General features: G+C 35.5%; 1 protein-coding gene across 1 annotated transcript in view; it reads left to right on the forward strand.

The window, feature by feature from the left end:
- The first annotated feature begins 407 nt into the window (after positions 1–407).
- LOC145661925 (uncharacterized) overlaps positions 408–14,888 on the forward strand; it is a 160,524-nt gene continuing 146,043 nt past the window's right edge. Inside the window, exon 1 of the mRNA XM_081727274.1 lies at positions 408–1,298. Coding sequence (XP_081583400.1) covers positions 408–1,298 — 891 coding nt within the window. The remainder of the gene's footprint in view (positions 1,299–14,888) is intronic.

Below are 14,888 nucleotides of genomic sequence, written 5' to 3' on the forward strand. Positions count from 1 at the left end.
TTAATTTTTTTCATGTTTGTATTGTCAATTTAATTAGTATACATTACAATGTGTAATAGCATTGTATAACATAATACATATAAATAAATAAAGACGAATCTGTAGTGAACTGCAGTAGCTCAGTGGTAGAGTCTTCGGCTCTGGTGCATGGGGTCCGTAGTTCGATCCCAGCTCGCGCCAAGTGGGATTTCTGGTAATAAACACCGTGTGCGTGAGATTTCTTGGGTTTCTCCCCTATTCTCCCACTTTCTTCATTTAATGTGCAAAAATAAAGTATCATTCTGGCTGATTATGTACAAGAGTTATTGAATTTGCTGGGGTGAAGTTTTCCGGGTCTCCCAATACATTAGGGTTTCATAGTGTAAGTAAATTAACAGTTATTATTATTATTATTATTATTATTCAAGATGGCGCCGACTGAAGAAACATGTGGTCTATGCCTCAGACCATTTTTCGGTAAACAACTAATATCAGCATGTTGTTTATGTAAAATTAGATTCCATGTAAAGAACTGTCTAAAATTTGGACGTATTGAATATGACATGTACTTCTACAGTGGTAAATCAACGTATAAGTGTCAGAATTGCATTAGGAATAGAGATGAGAATGTAACCATTACTCCGACCACAACGAAGCAGTTTGGATCTCGAAAAGAAGATCAAAATGTGAATTCCGATGCTGAGGTAAGTGAAGCTGAAGATATAGAAGAGAAATCAGATTCGTTTTTAAGCCATAAAGAACAGAACTGCTCTACTTGTTGTGTCGAAGTGAAAAATAAGCTATGTGAGGTTTTAGTTATGTTAAGTGATATTAGTGAAAAATATGATTCCTTGAAGGCTGAACTGATATCGATGAAACAAGAAAATATAAAATTAAATGAGTTGCTATCAGCTAATAATAAAGCTCGTACATTTGCTGAAGTGATAAATAGTTCAATACCCTCTGATCATAAAAAGGTACAAGGTGATTCTATGAATGTCATGGTCAAGGACAATGAAGCACCTTCTAACGGTTTACAACAGGAAACAAGTGTTGGTGAATGGAAGCTGATAACCAAACGCCTAAGGCGAAACAACCAAGAACTGCCGAGTGGAACAAAAACTACAACCTTATCTGACTCTGACAACAGGAATCGTAATGCTTTAATGCAAGGAAAGAACGCCACGGGCAAATTGAAAGTAAACAAAAAAGGTCCTCGTACGTCTCCACTGTTTGTGACGAGACTCGATCCTAGTGTTTCGTGTAAAGATCTTTCTGCATTTGTGAAGGAAAGTGCTAATGTTAATGTTACTAAATGTGTACAGTTAAAAAAAAACACAGTAGTTATTCCTCGTTTTATGTAGCTGTAGAAGAAAATGATTTTGATTGTGTCTATAATCCGGATGTCTGGCCAGATGGTGTCTTATTTACTAAATTTATGGGTCGACTAAAGGAAGAAATTGCGTGCCATGAAGTTAGAGCTGAGAAGGTGGATAGTAAAGGTAAATAAATAGCATAAACTAGTATAAAATAAGTATGACACACTTGCGATTATATTATCAAAATGCTAATGGAGTTAATACTAAAGAGAAGGTATTTATAGATGAAGTAAATTGTAATGACTTTGATATTTATTGTATCACTGAAACTTGGTTGAAAGAAACGAATCAACACTTTGTACAATTATCAAATAATTACAATACTATACGTAAAGATAGAAACTTGGCACTAGTAAACAAGACTAAGGGTGGGGACTGTATAGTTATCATAAAAAAGGAATATGCATATGAAATTATAACTCCCCCAGATGATATTCTTGACATTATTATAGTTAAAGTTTTAATCCCTAACAACAAGCCATTATTATTGTGCTTGCATTATATTCCCCCTGACTTTCCATTGAAGAATTTTATTAACTATTGTGAATGGTTAACCACTTTTCTAGTAACAAGAAATTGTAACCTTATAGTTTTAGGTGAATTTAATGTAGGTGGAATAGATTGGGCTACTGGAACTATAACAACATGTAACTATTACACTATGAAAAAAGCTGACAAAGTAATTGAACTAAGTAATGTACTTAATCTAAAACAATTGAATAGGTCTATGATCCTAATAGGAAAGATAAAGTTCTTGACCTGTTGCTAACTAACATGGATAATAGTTCCATTGTGTATGATGTCCCACCTTTAATAAAAATTGACCGCTTCCATCCACCTTTTGTTTTTGAATGGGAAATAATTAAAAGTAATAATAACAATCAAGAAAATATATGTAACCAAACAAAGTTTTTGATTTTAAGAATGCTGACTTCTTAGGTGTATATCAGGGTATCAAGGCAATGAATGAATTGAATGTAGATACAAGTGATATTAACACTATGACCTACAGTTTCTATGATAATATATATAATGTTCTAGATATTTATGTACCTAACAAAGTAGTCATTAATAAACCCAAGTTTAAAGACCCCTGGATGAATAGGGAACTGAAAACTTTAATAAATAAGAAAACAAAATGTTTCGTCAAAGCAAGACAAACCAATGACAGTATGTGGTACCAAAGGTATTCTACATTACGTAAAATTGTAAAAAAGAAATATCTAGAAGCGAGAAAGGCCTATTATCTTAGTTTAGAAAACAGCACTGTTAGTGACAATAAGGTCTTCTGGAAAGTATTTAAAAACTCAGATGACAAAAAATTACCTAATGAAATGAAATATAATGATACAGTAGCTACTGCACAGACTGATGTTGTGGAGCTGTTTAAAGACATGTTCAGTGATAAATTTAATTTGGGACTATGTCATGTAAATGGTCATAACATGTATTCTACATTACCAATTTGTAGCGGAGGGTGTCACGTCAGAAGGGCCCGGACAAAAGGGCGAGGACAAAAAGGCCCGAGTCAAAACGGCCCCGCGTCAAAAGGGCCCCGGTCATAAGGGCCCGAGTCAAAAGGGCCCCACGTCAGAAGGGCCCCGCGTCAAAAGGGCCCAGGTCAAAAGGGCTCCACGTCAGTATGGCCCGAGTCAAAAGGGCTCCGCGTCAAAAGGGCCTCGGTCATAAGGGCCCGAGTCAAAAGGGCCCCGCGTCAAAAGGGCCCGAGTCAAAAGGGCCCCGCGTCAAAAGGGCCTCGCTCATAAGGGCCCGAGTCAAAAGAGCCCTGCGTCCAAAGATGCCGGGTCAAAAGGGTCCCCGGCCAAAGGGCGCGAGTCAAAAAGGCCCTGAGCCAAAAGGGACCCCGAGTCAAAAGGACCCCGAGATCAAAGGGCCTCACGTCAAAAAAGCCTGAGATATAGCGTGAAAGGCATGAGAAATATAAAAATGCTTATTAGATTAAAAGTATTCAGTGGACACCACCTGCTTTGTGTTGAAAGAACGTACATATGGATCTGTATACAGTGTTAGTCAAAGTTATTACGACAGCCCAGTTACGATTCATGTGAACAGAGAAAAGTGTTGCAGGTAGGTATTGATCAGTGCCGTGTCATGGTGCGGGTGAGCGGGGCAACGACCCTGGCTGCCGAAGTAAGGTGGCGCAAAATTCGGGAGTAAGAAATAAAAGGAAAGAAGGAAAGAAAGAGAAAGAGGAAAAATTACTTGGAATATTTTAGAACAATAGGAGATAGTGTTACTCGTGTTAGGAAAATCTATGTACACCCAACAACAAAAGTCTCTCCACCCTAAGTCCTCTAATTCCATAACTTGGGGTCCAGGTAATTTGCAGTTGTGAGAACGCCTGGACAGATGCAACCCAATTTACACGTAACTTTTCTCGGCACTGACAACAGTTGGTAGCACTGAATCCAGTCTTTATGCAAGTAAAATTGTGAGTAGATGACGCACGAAACATTTCTCCATTCTGGGATGAACCTCTCTGGTTTAGAGCGTGTTGTCCAATGAACATCATATGTTAATCTCAATATTGTTGTGTATGTAATGTATTATTTCACTATATACTGTATATTCAAAGAAATAAAAACACTGATCACACATAAATCAGAAAATGCTTGAAAGTAGACGAAAATATCAAATCTAAACAACTGCTGGAAATAAGTTAGTAAATGATTGCCTTCATTGAGAGACCTCCAATTCTCCTCATTCCAATATTTTTGTCTTTCTGGAGGAGAGAAAATCTTGGTTGTCACACTGAGTATGTATTGAAATTGAAATTGAAACATTTGAAAAAGTTAAAAAATGAGCGGGATTTGAACGCGGGTCCGCCGAATATAAGTTCAATGCGCTAAAAACTTACCCACCTCGTCACTTCATCTTCCGCCTAAACTATTAGCTAGTTAAAAGCATTGCATGTAAGACTATACATAAAATACTCGTACTAATACTCGTATAAGGAGATGTTCCTTATGAGTGTCACAATGACTTACTCGAGGTGTCCTTCTTTAATTCAAAAACAAGTGATATAGACCTTCGTCAATGAGGAAAATATCGCGAAGCGTTCTTCAAGATGAGGCTACCTCATTGTTTTTAACTGGTCCCGATTTATATTACTACAATTCTTCCTCACCGTGACTTCTAATTTCTAAAGAAGAAAAGCCGGAAGACATTATTTTCGCATTTTTGAATTGCATCAACACGTGTAGAAATAGTGTGTGCTATGTTTATGTAACATAGCTACTAGTTTATTTTCTTATCTTTGTATCAAGTGTGAAAGCAGAGGACTGCCATTTCAGTGACTCGGGTTCGAATCACAGCGTGACAGTTATTTTTTCTTTATTCGAAGGTATTGTTTATGTAATTGATATTGTAATTCTGTTATTATTATTATTATTATTATTATTATTATTATTATTTATTATTTATTATTGTTATTATGATTATTATTATTATTATTATTTTGCGTATAACTGTATGAATTTCGATGGCAACTGTCGGCGAATATTAAAAAGTAAATATGGTAGAACTATGGAATAAAGTAAAGAGATGCGCGTAATTTTATTATAAAATTTATGGCGCAACGAATTTTATCTTATCGTAAACGGTTATTGTCGAATATACACGGTTAAACGAGCACTCTGTTGATCAAATTAATAGAAGTTGCTAGACAAGTATTGACCACCGGCAGAAAAAAATACAGAGTAACTGCAAGTCGAGTACGTACTATTGTACAGGAGTATGCTCAAAGACCTTTAGAGAACTATCTTCGTGGCTTGGTTCACAATTTTAATTTGCAATCCACGCAAGCAGTTTGAGACAAATGTCAATCGTATTTGGCATTTGGAAAGTTAAGCAAAAATGATAATAAACTTATGTCCAATATAAGTTGGAAGAATTTCAAAACAGATTAAAGTAGCCAGACTTTTTCAATGTAAGTTCACATACTCTATATATCTGCGACTTGGGACTAAAAGGGCTAATGTCAACACGAAGTAGTTTGGAGTATATATACTATTCATATTAACATTTGCTTTTCTTGCAAAAGAAAATATCCATTTATAGGCATTAAAATTTGACGAACATCTCATTTTTTTTGCCAAAAAGTGACACTGGCCCTTTTAGACCCAATTTAATCGACAAGATATGAAGATTTTTCTTTCTAAGGATTCATGTTAGGTAAGTACTTTTCAAATATAGTAAATGTAATATGTTTATCTCAAAAATAATTTTTGTTAGTAATGTCTTTTTTTCACTCTTTTTATCTTACTGTAAGGCTTTATATTTATATTTCCTCTAGCAAGACTTCTGAATACCTTTGTAGTCCAATATTATTATTTACCAGCTGTATTCCTAATTAAATCACATTTCGTATTCAAAAATATTTTGCATTCCTACTTTTAATTTAACATATCTCTTATATCATTCGTAATATTTCTAATTAAGAATGTAGTTTATTTCTGTCAGTAGTTTCTGCACTTCTGTTCTTTGAAATAACATCCCATCAATGTGGGTTTTCATCGCTCCAATAGTCATAATTTTTTCGGTTCACCAGACCATATAAGGTAAATATCACTTCATCAAAGAATACCGGAGGGAGGGGCACGGTGGTTCAGTGGTAGAACGCTTAGCTCTGGTGTGTAGGACTACTGGTACGATTCCCGGCCAAGTAAGGTTGTGGTGGACAATATTGTATAGGTGAGTTTTCCCGGGGTACCCTCGTTTCCTTTTGATTTCACCCGTTCTTTCATCATCATTCACTTGCTTTAATCATCGTCATCCTAAAGGGCATAATGTGGGACGTTAAACTGACAGTCTGAAAGTTACCAGAGAATACCATGTCATTTACGACAATATTGTTGTCATCGATATTTCATATCATTACTTCGCAAAACTCAATGCGGTGATCAAAGTCGTCTTCCGTTATTTCATGCACTAAACGCATTCTCCTAGGGTTTAAACTTATACCGCCTTATGCAGAGTCGTTTTGATGTATGATTAGCGTCATACTAAAGGTTTGACTACTGCAATTAACATACGTTAATCGAACTCCTTAGTATGGTACTAATCATACTTCAGAATGACTTTATATAAAGAGCATAGTGTACAAAAATTCATTGCGCTGAACTCTGGGAAACACCTAGCTTGTTAGCAACTCTGGTTATCAATGAATGCGGAATTTCCACAAAAGATTGTAAATTAAAAGAAACTGCCAAATTGCTACATTGTTTCGGCCTTCCTGATCGCATGAGGTACCTTTCTGCAAAACATTCAATGGTCTCTTAGGCAGTTGACTTCGAAATTGGGTTATGGTCGGAAAATGTAGCATTAAATAACTGTTGTACCTCTGTATATGATCTCTTCCTATCCTATAACCGGTGTCACGTCAGAAGGGCCCGAACAAAAGCGCGAGGACAGAAAGGCCTTAGTCAAAAGGGCTCCAGTCATAAGGGCCTGAATCAAAAGGACCCTGGTCAGAAGGGCCCCGGTCAAAAGGGCCCCTAACAAAAAGGCCCCATGTCAAGAAATCTGAGATATAGCCTGCAAAACTTCAGAAGTATAAAAATACTTATTAGATGAAAAATATTACGTGGACATACCTGTTTATTTGTTTTGAAAGAACATACATGTGGAAAAAATATAGGGTTAGTAAAAATGTTACGACAGACCAGTAATAACGATACGCGTGGACGGAAGTAAAGTAAATATTGCAGGTGGTGGATTCTGCTCTATTTGATATCACACAATATCTTATGAATGGAAAGAGGTGGGTTTGACACATCAATTTAGGCTAGAATGTTCCCACTCATTTTTTGATGAGATGAAGAACTCATTTTTTAAAATCTATCTTCATTCGTTTGCGAGATAGGGTGCTACGTTTGACATTTGTATCTAGTAGACTAAAGTATCTGGACAGGCAAAGAGACACGTAGACGTAGAAAAGTAAAAGGCTGCAGGTTGATGCGAAAACTACACTGAGTGAGGGCGTGGACATAATGACAGCCATCCTAGATTCGCCATATTGGATATCACATAATATTTTTAAATGGAAAGGAGTATGTTTAGCACATCAATTTAGGATTGAATTTTCCTACAAACGAGAATATGATTCATTCTTTACCAATCCTCATTCTATTACGAGAAAAGTGTTCTATGTTTGACATTAGTGTGTAGTAGACAAAAGTATCAGGACAATAAAATAATAATGTGGCGGAGGAAAAGCAAATGTTTCAAGTGTGTGTGGTTGCAAAAACTACATTGAATGGGGATGTGGACACTGTTGATCACATAAATATTCAGATATTATTAAAAAACTACTATAAAATGTCCTCTAAAATTATTTTATCCCTCCAAGTTAATACAGTTAGTATTTAATAGCAAACACACAATGATTTAACTTTCTTTAATCATTTCGGCATCGTTGTTACAATTTTCCTGGTGTAGTGTGGGGAAATATTGTTCCAATCTGTACGTAATGCTTTTCTTAAACCTTCTTTCACCGTAACTCGTATATATTGACCTTACGTTGCGATTCGCTCCAAAGATTCTCAATGGGATTAAAGCCGGTACTGTGTGGTGGGGTTTAGCGAACTTTTGGGCAGTTTTAAAGCAATCTTTTCTTTACAACATATACTTTGTTTGGGATCAATATCTTGATAAAATTAGAAGTCTTTCTAAGAACGTTAAGATATATTTCTTCTGTATTTTAAAGCAGGCTGGAAGTTCTTGACATTTATTTCTGTATTTACTTGTCGAAACACTATTATTCTACCATCATATTCATGCAGGTTTAACTTAAATTCGTCGATAAAAACATTCCCACCAGTTTTTGGGTTTATTTTCAAAAGCTCTAGAAAATTTAAGTATCTTATATTTCTTAATTTGGGTAATACATGGTTTCTTTCTAGCAATTCTACCATTATATCCTTCCCGTATTAACTCTACATGGTACAATACACTGACCAGAAGAAACATCGTTATCACCCACTACTATTTGAACGACGTTGTTGAGCTCTACCAAATATTTGAAACTGCACATTAAAAGCATTCTATTGCTTTATAGTCATAAAGTAACAATTAATCACAAATATACTTACTATTAAAATATGTTATACATACGTGGTAACTTCTCAATATTTTACAAACGTAAGCAAACGAACAGAAACGTTAAGAACACAATGAAGTACTATTTATTAGTTACCTGTCTAAACACTTTCTTCTACTAGAAACAAATGTCAAACTTAGCACACACTATCGCGTAAATGAATAGAGATCGGTCAAAAGTCGACTCAGTAAGGGATGCGCACGAGACGAGTCGAGACAGAATTTTCCTGAGAATATCCGAGTCGAGACACAGCTCTTCCAATAGAAAAATGCACATTTTTCGAGACAAGACATCACATTTACAGTACATTTTTGAGACGAGACAGCCTCAAATCTTGTCTCTTGCGCATCCTTAATTCAGATTATCGTTTGTAGCAAGATTCTAGCCTAAATTTATGTGACACAAGTACCCCTGTCTATTTGGAAATATTTTATGGTATATAATATGCGGAATTCAAGTTGGGTGCCATGATCATTTAACACAGTTTTAACACCAATACCAACCTGTAACATTTACTTTTCCTTGCACATTTTTCGAGTCAAGACATCACATTTACAGTACATTTTTGAGACGAGACAGCCTCAAATCTTGTCTCTTGCGCATCCCTAATTCAGATTATCGTTTGTAGCAAGATTCTAGCCTAAATTTATGTGACACAAGTACCCCTGTCTATTTGGAAATATTTTATGGTATATAATATGCGGAATTCAAGTTGGGTGCCATGATCATTTAACACAGTTTTAACACCAATACCAACCTGTAACATTTACTTTTCCTTTGTCCATTTGTCTCTGTTACTGCCCTGCCATGATACTTTTTTCTATTAGATACATATGTCAAACACCCTGTCTCATAAACAAATGGTAATGTGTCAAAAATGAGTTCACCTTCACATTTGGGGAAATATAAAGCCTAAACTGAAGTGTAAGATCATAACCTTTTCCATTAAAAAATGTACGACCCGCAATATAGTGTAATTCAAAATGGCTTCCATGGTGACCACACTCCAAGCCAATGCAGTTTTTGCAATAACACCAATTGCAACATTTGATTTTCCCCCGTCCACGCATGTCGTTATTATTGTTCTGTCCCAATACTTTTGACTAACCCTGTATGGAGATCCACATGTATGTTCTTACACCAAAATTAAAGAAACGTTTTCAAGATAATATTATTAATATAATACGTATTTTTCTACTTTGATTCAGGGGCAGAAGTTGAATTTTAGAACTAAGGGAACAGTCATTAATAGATAGTCTGATTGGGCTAGGTCTCGAGAATACAAACTTAGAGATATGATATGATATGATTTTCAATTTAGCATCCCTTTCAGCAGCGAGGCTGTATGAGATGTGGACCTACTGATTAACGTGGAATTCGAACGACATGAGATCCCGCCGGGAATCAAACCCGGGTCTTCCACGTCTACAAACTCAGAGAGACGCGGTTGAAAGCAAACTTTCATCGAGAAATGACTTAAGCGATAGGGATTGTTGCAGAACAAACAGCAACCAAACAAAATTAAGATCACCATTCAAGTTTCCTTTTTGTCTCTAATAACCACTGATATTCTTCCTTCTATTAGACAATCACTTCTACTTACTAAGGTGGCACTATCCACTCGTGCATCTTTGATTTCCACTTCTGTTTTGATTTCAGGCTTTCTGGCAGTGGGACTATCTCTACCCGGGCTCTTTCCACTCAAGCCCTTTTTCGCGGGACCCTTTTGACATGAGGCTCTTTTGACTCAGGCCGTTTTCTCGCGGGGCCGTTTTGAGGGGAGGCCCTATAGACTCAGGCCCTTTTGTTGCGGTGCCCTTTTGACCCGGGCCCTTTTATCGTAGGGCCCTTTTGACCGGGGCTCTTTTGACGCGGAGCACTTTGACCCGGGCTCTTTTGACGCAGGGCCCTTTTGACGCGGGGCCCTTTTGTCCCGGGCCCTTTTGACGCGGGGCCGTTTTGACGCGCGGCCCTTTTGACCGAGGCCTTTTTGACACGGGCCCTTTTGACACGGGGCCCTTTTGACGCGGGGCCCTTTTGACGCAGGGCCCTTTTGACCGGGGCCCTTTTGACGCAGGCCCTTTTGACCCGGGCCGTTTTGACGCGGGCCGTTTTGACTGATGCTCTTTTGACGCGGGGCCGTTTTGACTCGGGCCTTTCTGTCCTCGCCCTTCTGTCCGGGCCCTTCTGACATGGAATCGTAGCGGAGATATAATTAATATACTTAATATTTCTGAATCGGATGTCCTTAGTGCAATTAAACAGATTAATGGAAGTACCTCTCCTGGTCCAGATAACATACCGTACTATATAATAAAAGCATGTGGTACTGAGTTATCATCCATTCTAGCAAATATATTCAATGAATCACTTAGATGTGGAGAGTTTCCATCGACATGGAAACAAGTATATATTGTACCTGTACATAAAACAGAAGATAGAAGCAATATGAAAAATTATAGGCCAATCACATTAGTTAATGCATTTAGTAAGATATTTGAAATAATAATACACAACCATATATACTTTAATGTAAAAAATAGACTAACTGAATTTCAGCATGGGTTTTATAAAGGCAGATAAATTGTTACGAATCTTGTACATTTTACACATTTTACGTACTTAGCTCTTAAAAACAGACTAGAGGTTGACACTATATATATTGATATGTCAAAGGCTTTCGATTCTATAGAACATGGACTTCTAGTTCGTAAATTATCCAATGTTGGTCTATCTTCTCAGTATATTCGATGGTTCCAAAGTTATTTATCAAACAGAGAATATAGAGTGAAAATTGGTCATATAACTTCCAGTAATGGCTGCATAAAGAATGGTATACCTCAGGGATCTCCTTTAGGACCACTTCTTTTTTCATTATTTATTAATGACCTGACGAAAAAGGTTAAATTCTCAAATATATTATTATATGCGGACGATTTGAAGTTATTTAGAATAGTGAATAGTGAATACGATAACTACTTACTCCAAAAAGACTTGGATAGTATTAGTATATGGTGTAAAAATAATCAACTGAAAATAAACTGTGATAAAACTAAATTTATTTCATATACCAATAAGACACAATACTATGTTAGCAAATATGTCATAAATGGAATATCGCTGCAGAAAGTTGAAAAGATTAAAGATTTAGGCATAACATTTGACATGAATATGAAATTCAATTATCATATTAATGACATAGTACATAGAACACGAAAGACTATAGGGTTGGTATTTAGACAGTGGCCTGAGTTTAAAAATGCAAACACATATGTCTATCTATTTAAGGTACTTGTAAGACCCAGATTAGAATTTGGTGAAATTATATGGAATAATATATCCACAACATTATGTAGCAAAATTGAATCGGTTCAAAAATGTTTCATTAGGCTATTGTGTAGAAATAAGAAAAAAGATTACTACTCTCATAGCTATGATTACTGGAACGAATACTGGGGGTTCCAAGAATTACATGTAAGAAGAAAAATGATAGAGAAAAACTTTATTCAGAAAATTTTAGATAATAGATATAGTAGTGAATACTGCCTACATAATATAGGTATAAGGGTACCAACATATAACCTTAGAAAAGCATCATCGGAAATGGTTCCCATGAATAAAAATTCTATAATGTTAAGAAAACTGACAAGTTCTTTTAATATATTATCGGGATAATTGTATTTATTGAACAGACGTATAGATTTTAATAGGTATGTATGTTTTATATAGTATATATGTATGTATGACGATATCCTTATTTTAAGGACAATTTTAAGAAAATTGACTTAACTATTTTAATGAATAATGAAGTAATTATGTTTATCCAGACAAGATACAAGTAATAAAATTATGTTTATATTATGAGATAGACAATGACCTCCTGTCGTCGAAACAAATGTATTGTTAATATTAAAAGGAATATAAGATGTGTGTTATAACCCTTAGTTCTATGACTAAGTGCTGTATTTTTGCTATCTGGCTGTTCATGGCACTAAAATAAATATATTATTATTATTATTATTATTATTATTATTATTATTATTATTATTATTATTATTAGTATTAGTATTAGTATTAGTATTAGTATTATTATTATTATTAAGGAAATAATGTTCTTCATTGAGAAATGATTTCTGCCTACTAACAGGCGACTTATATTCATTAACAAGAACTAAGTATATTCTGATGCAGAATCTGAAGATTGACGCATGAGACACAGAGCGTTGCGATTTCTAAGACACTACGTCTGTCAGTGGAAGCTTAACGTGTGAACTTAAAACATAAGTGTAAACTTAAGTGTAACAAGATCGATTAGAAACTAATGTCTCTGCAACACTATCCGTAAATCTCATCTTTCGTTTAAGGTCGTCTTTGCTCAATGGATCCTTGTTTCTAACAACCAAAACATGTTCTGCAATGAATTTTGTAAAGTTCTTCATGAATCATGATATATTTTTCTTGTGTTTTTACAATAATCATTAATAGCCGGTTTGAGACTAATTGAAAAAAAAAAGAGCTACATTTAATTCTCCTGAAGGTAGCAAGCATCTTTTGCTTATTCTCACTGCGAATACACCATTAATGTATCGATAAATAATATTTATGGTGCCAACAATTTTTGTCTTAAAAGCGTATCCTGTTCTTATGAACTATGATGTGTTTTAAGTAAACGTATTGTAACTTCAACATCTTCACCCATATTGGCTCTCGACAATTAATCCCAGAATATGTAAAGGTCAGGAATTAATATTTTCTTGTTAGCTTTGCAAATGTTTGACAGAAGCCAATGAACTGACACTTCTAGCAAAAATTCTAAATTCTTCCTGTTAAGAATCTGAGGAAAGATTTCTGAAAATTCATTAATTATTCAACTGCTAAACAAATCTCTCTTTATTGGACCGAACTAAAGAGTTGATATTAAACTTATTGGAATGGAAAACGCATGCAATAACTCTGGGGTGATACGTAGGTAGTATCGTAGAGAACTTCGCAGATATTTAAAAATGTAAATATGTTTCAACATAGTATGCAATAAGTTGACAAGACAAGCACATTTTGTTTAGTTAGAGTTGATGTGAATGGTAGTCCTGAAAGAATCCATATGCTTCTGTGATTGCAGAGATACATCCTTCTCTGATGCAACTGTCAATGATTAACATGAAAATATTGTCAACATAAAAAATACATTAAGATGATATGGAAGACATAATTAGAAATTATGAAGTTGTACTTCTAAAATAGCTGCTGCTTTGAAATGTTTAGTATGTTAACATACTTTTTTACTACTGTATATTGCAATCTTTGCTACCCGAAGCTTTGAACAGCATACGTAATTAATCTAATAATCACCATTATATGCAGCAGCTAAACTCCAACAAACTTCCTCAACGAACACAACAAGACTAGTTGGTTTCCGTTGCTGTTGGGTAAAGCAAATAGGTTATCATGGATCGTTTCTTCTTATGTAGATTCATTGCTTAATGAGATCCACAACTGCCATTGGGTTCCTACTTCACTCCATATAGCAACCATTGCTTTAATTAAACAGTCAGAGACGTTGTTTCTATTTCGGTTAAGTACTTGTTTTGTTTTACTAATTATCCCATCTAAATTTACAGATATTTTTCTCATATGTATTTATTGACAAGAAAATTAAATTAAACTTGAAATATTGCATTCTTTATTTCCTTACGTTTCCTGCAGGCGGTTACGCGTCTTTTTGGACTCTACTTCAGAACTGTTCTAAACTTCTTTAAAAAAAAATAATTGCCGGCCGTAAAATAATAATAATAATTTCATACAGCACGGCTTAACCCTTTCCCCTCGAATGCGGCGAGATCCCCGACATTCGAGATTTTCCTTTCCGCTCGTATGTCGGGGCTACCCCGCACTAATGTTGACGCTTTAATTATTTGCATGTCGACAGAGCCCCGCTTGTATGATTTAGTCGACAACTTCTGCCATCTTTTGGCCTTCTATTCAACTCCTTACTCGGCTGTTCCTGCCAGTTTTCAACAAATTAAAAGCGATATACAAATGTAAACAAAGACCAAAGATAGCTGGGTTTGTGAGAGACGAAGATACGCAAGGTGTTTTCAAAGCTTAAGATACCGATTTCAGCGATAGTGGTAGCGAATATTTAGATAATGATAGTTTGAGTGAAGAAAGTAGTGGTGATAAATCTTCCGATTCGAATGAAAATGATGACCAAGTGACAGGTGATGTGTTGACAATGGACAATTGGACTCCCTATGGTAATAATGATGCAGATTTTCCAAAAATACCCTTCACAGCAAATTCCGGGTATATACCACCAGTTGTTGGAAGGCCAACTACAGAAATTGAATTTTTCCAATTATTTTTTAGTGAAACTTTGCTTGAGGAAATTACAAATGAAACAAACAGTTATG

Source organism: Thermobia domestica, chromosome 10, assembly GCF_964235325.1.
Source record: "Thermobia domestica chromosome 10, izTheDome1.hap1.1, whole genome shotgun sequence".
Lineage (NCBI taxonomy): Eukaryota > Metazoa > Arthropoda > Insecta > Zygentoma > Lepismatidae > Thermobia > Thermobia domestica.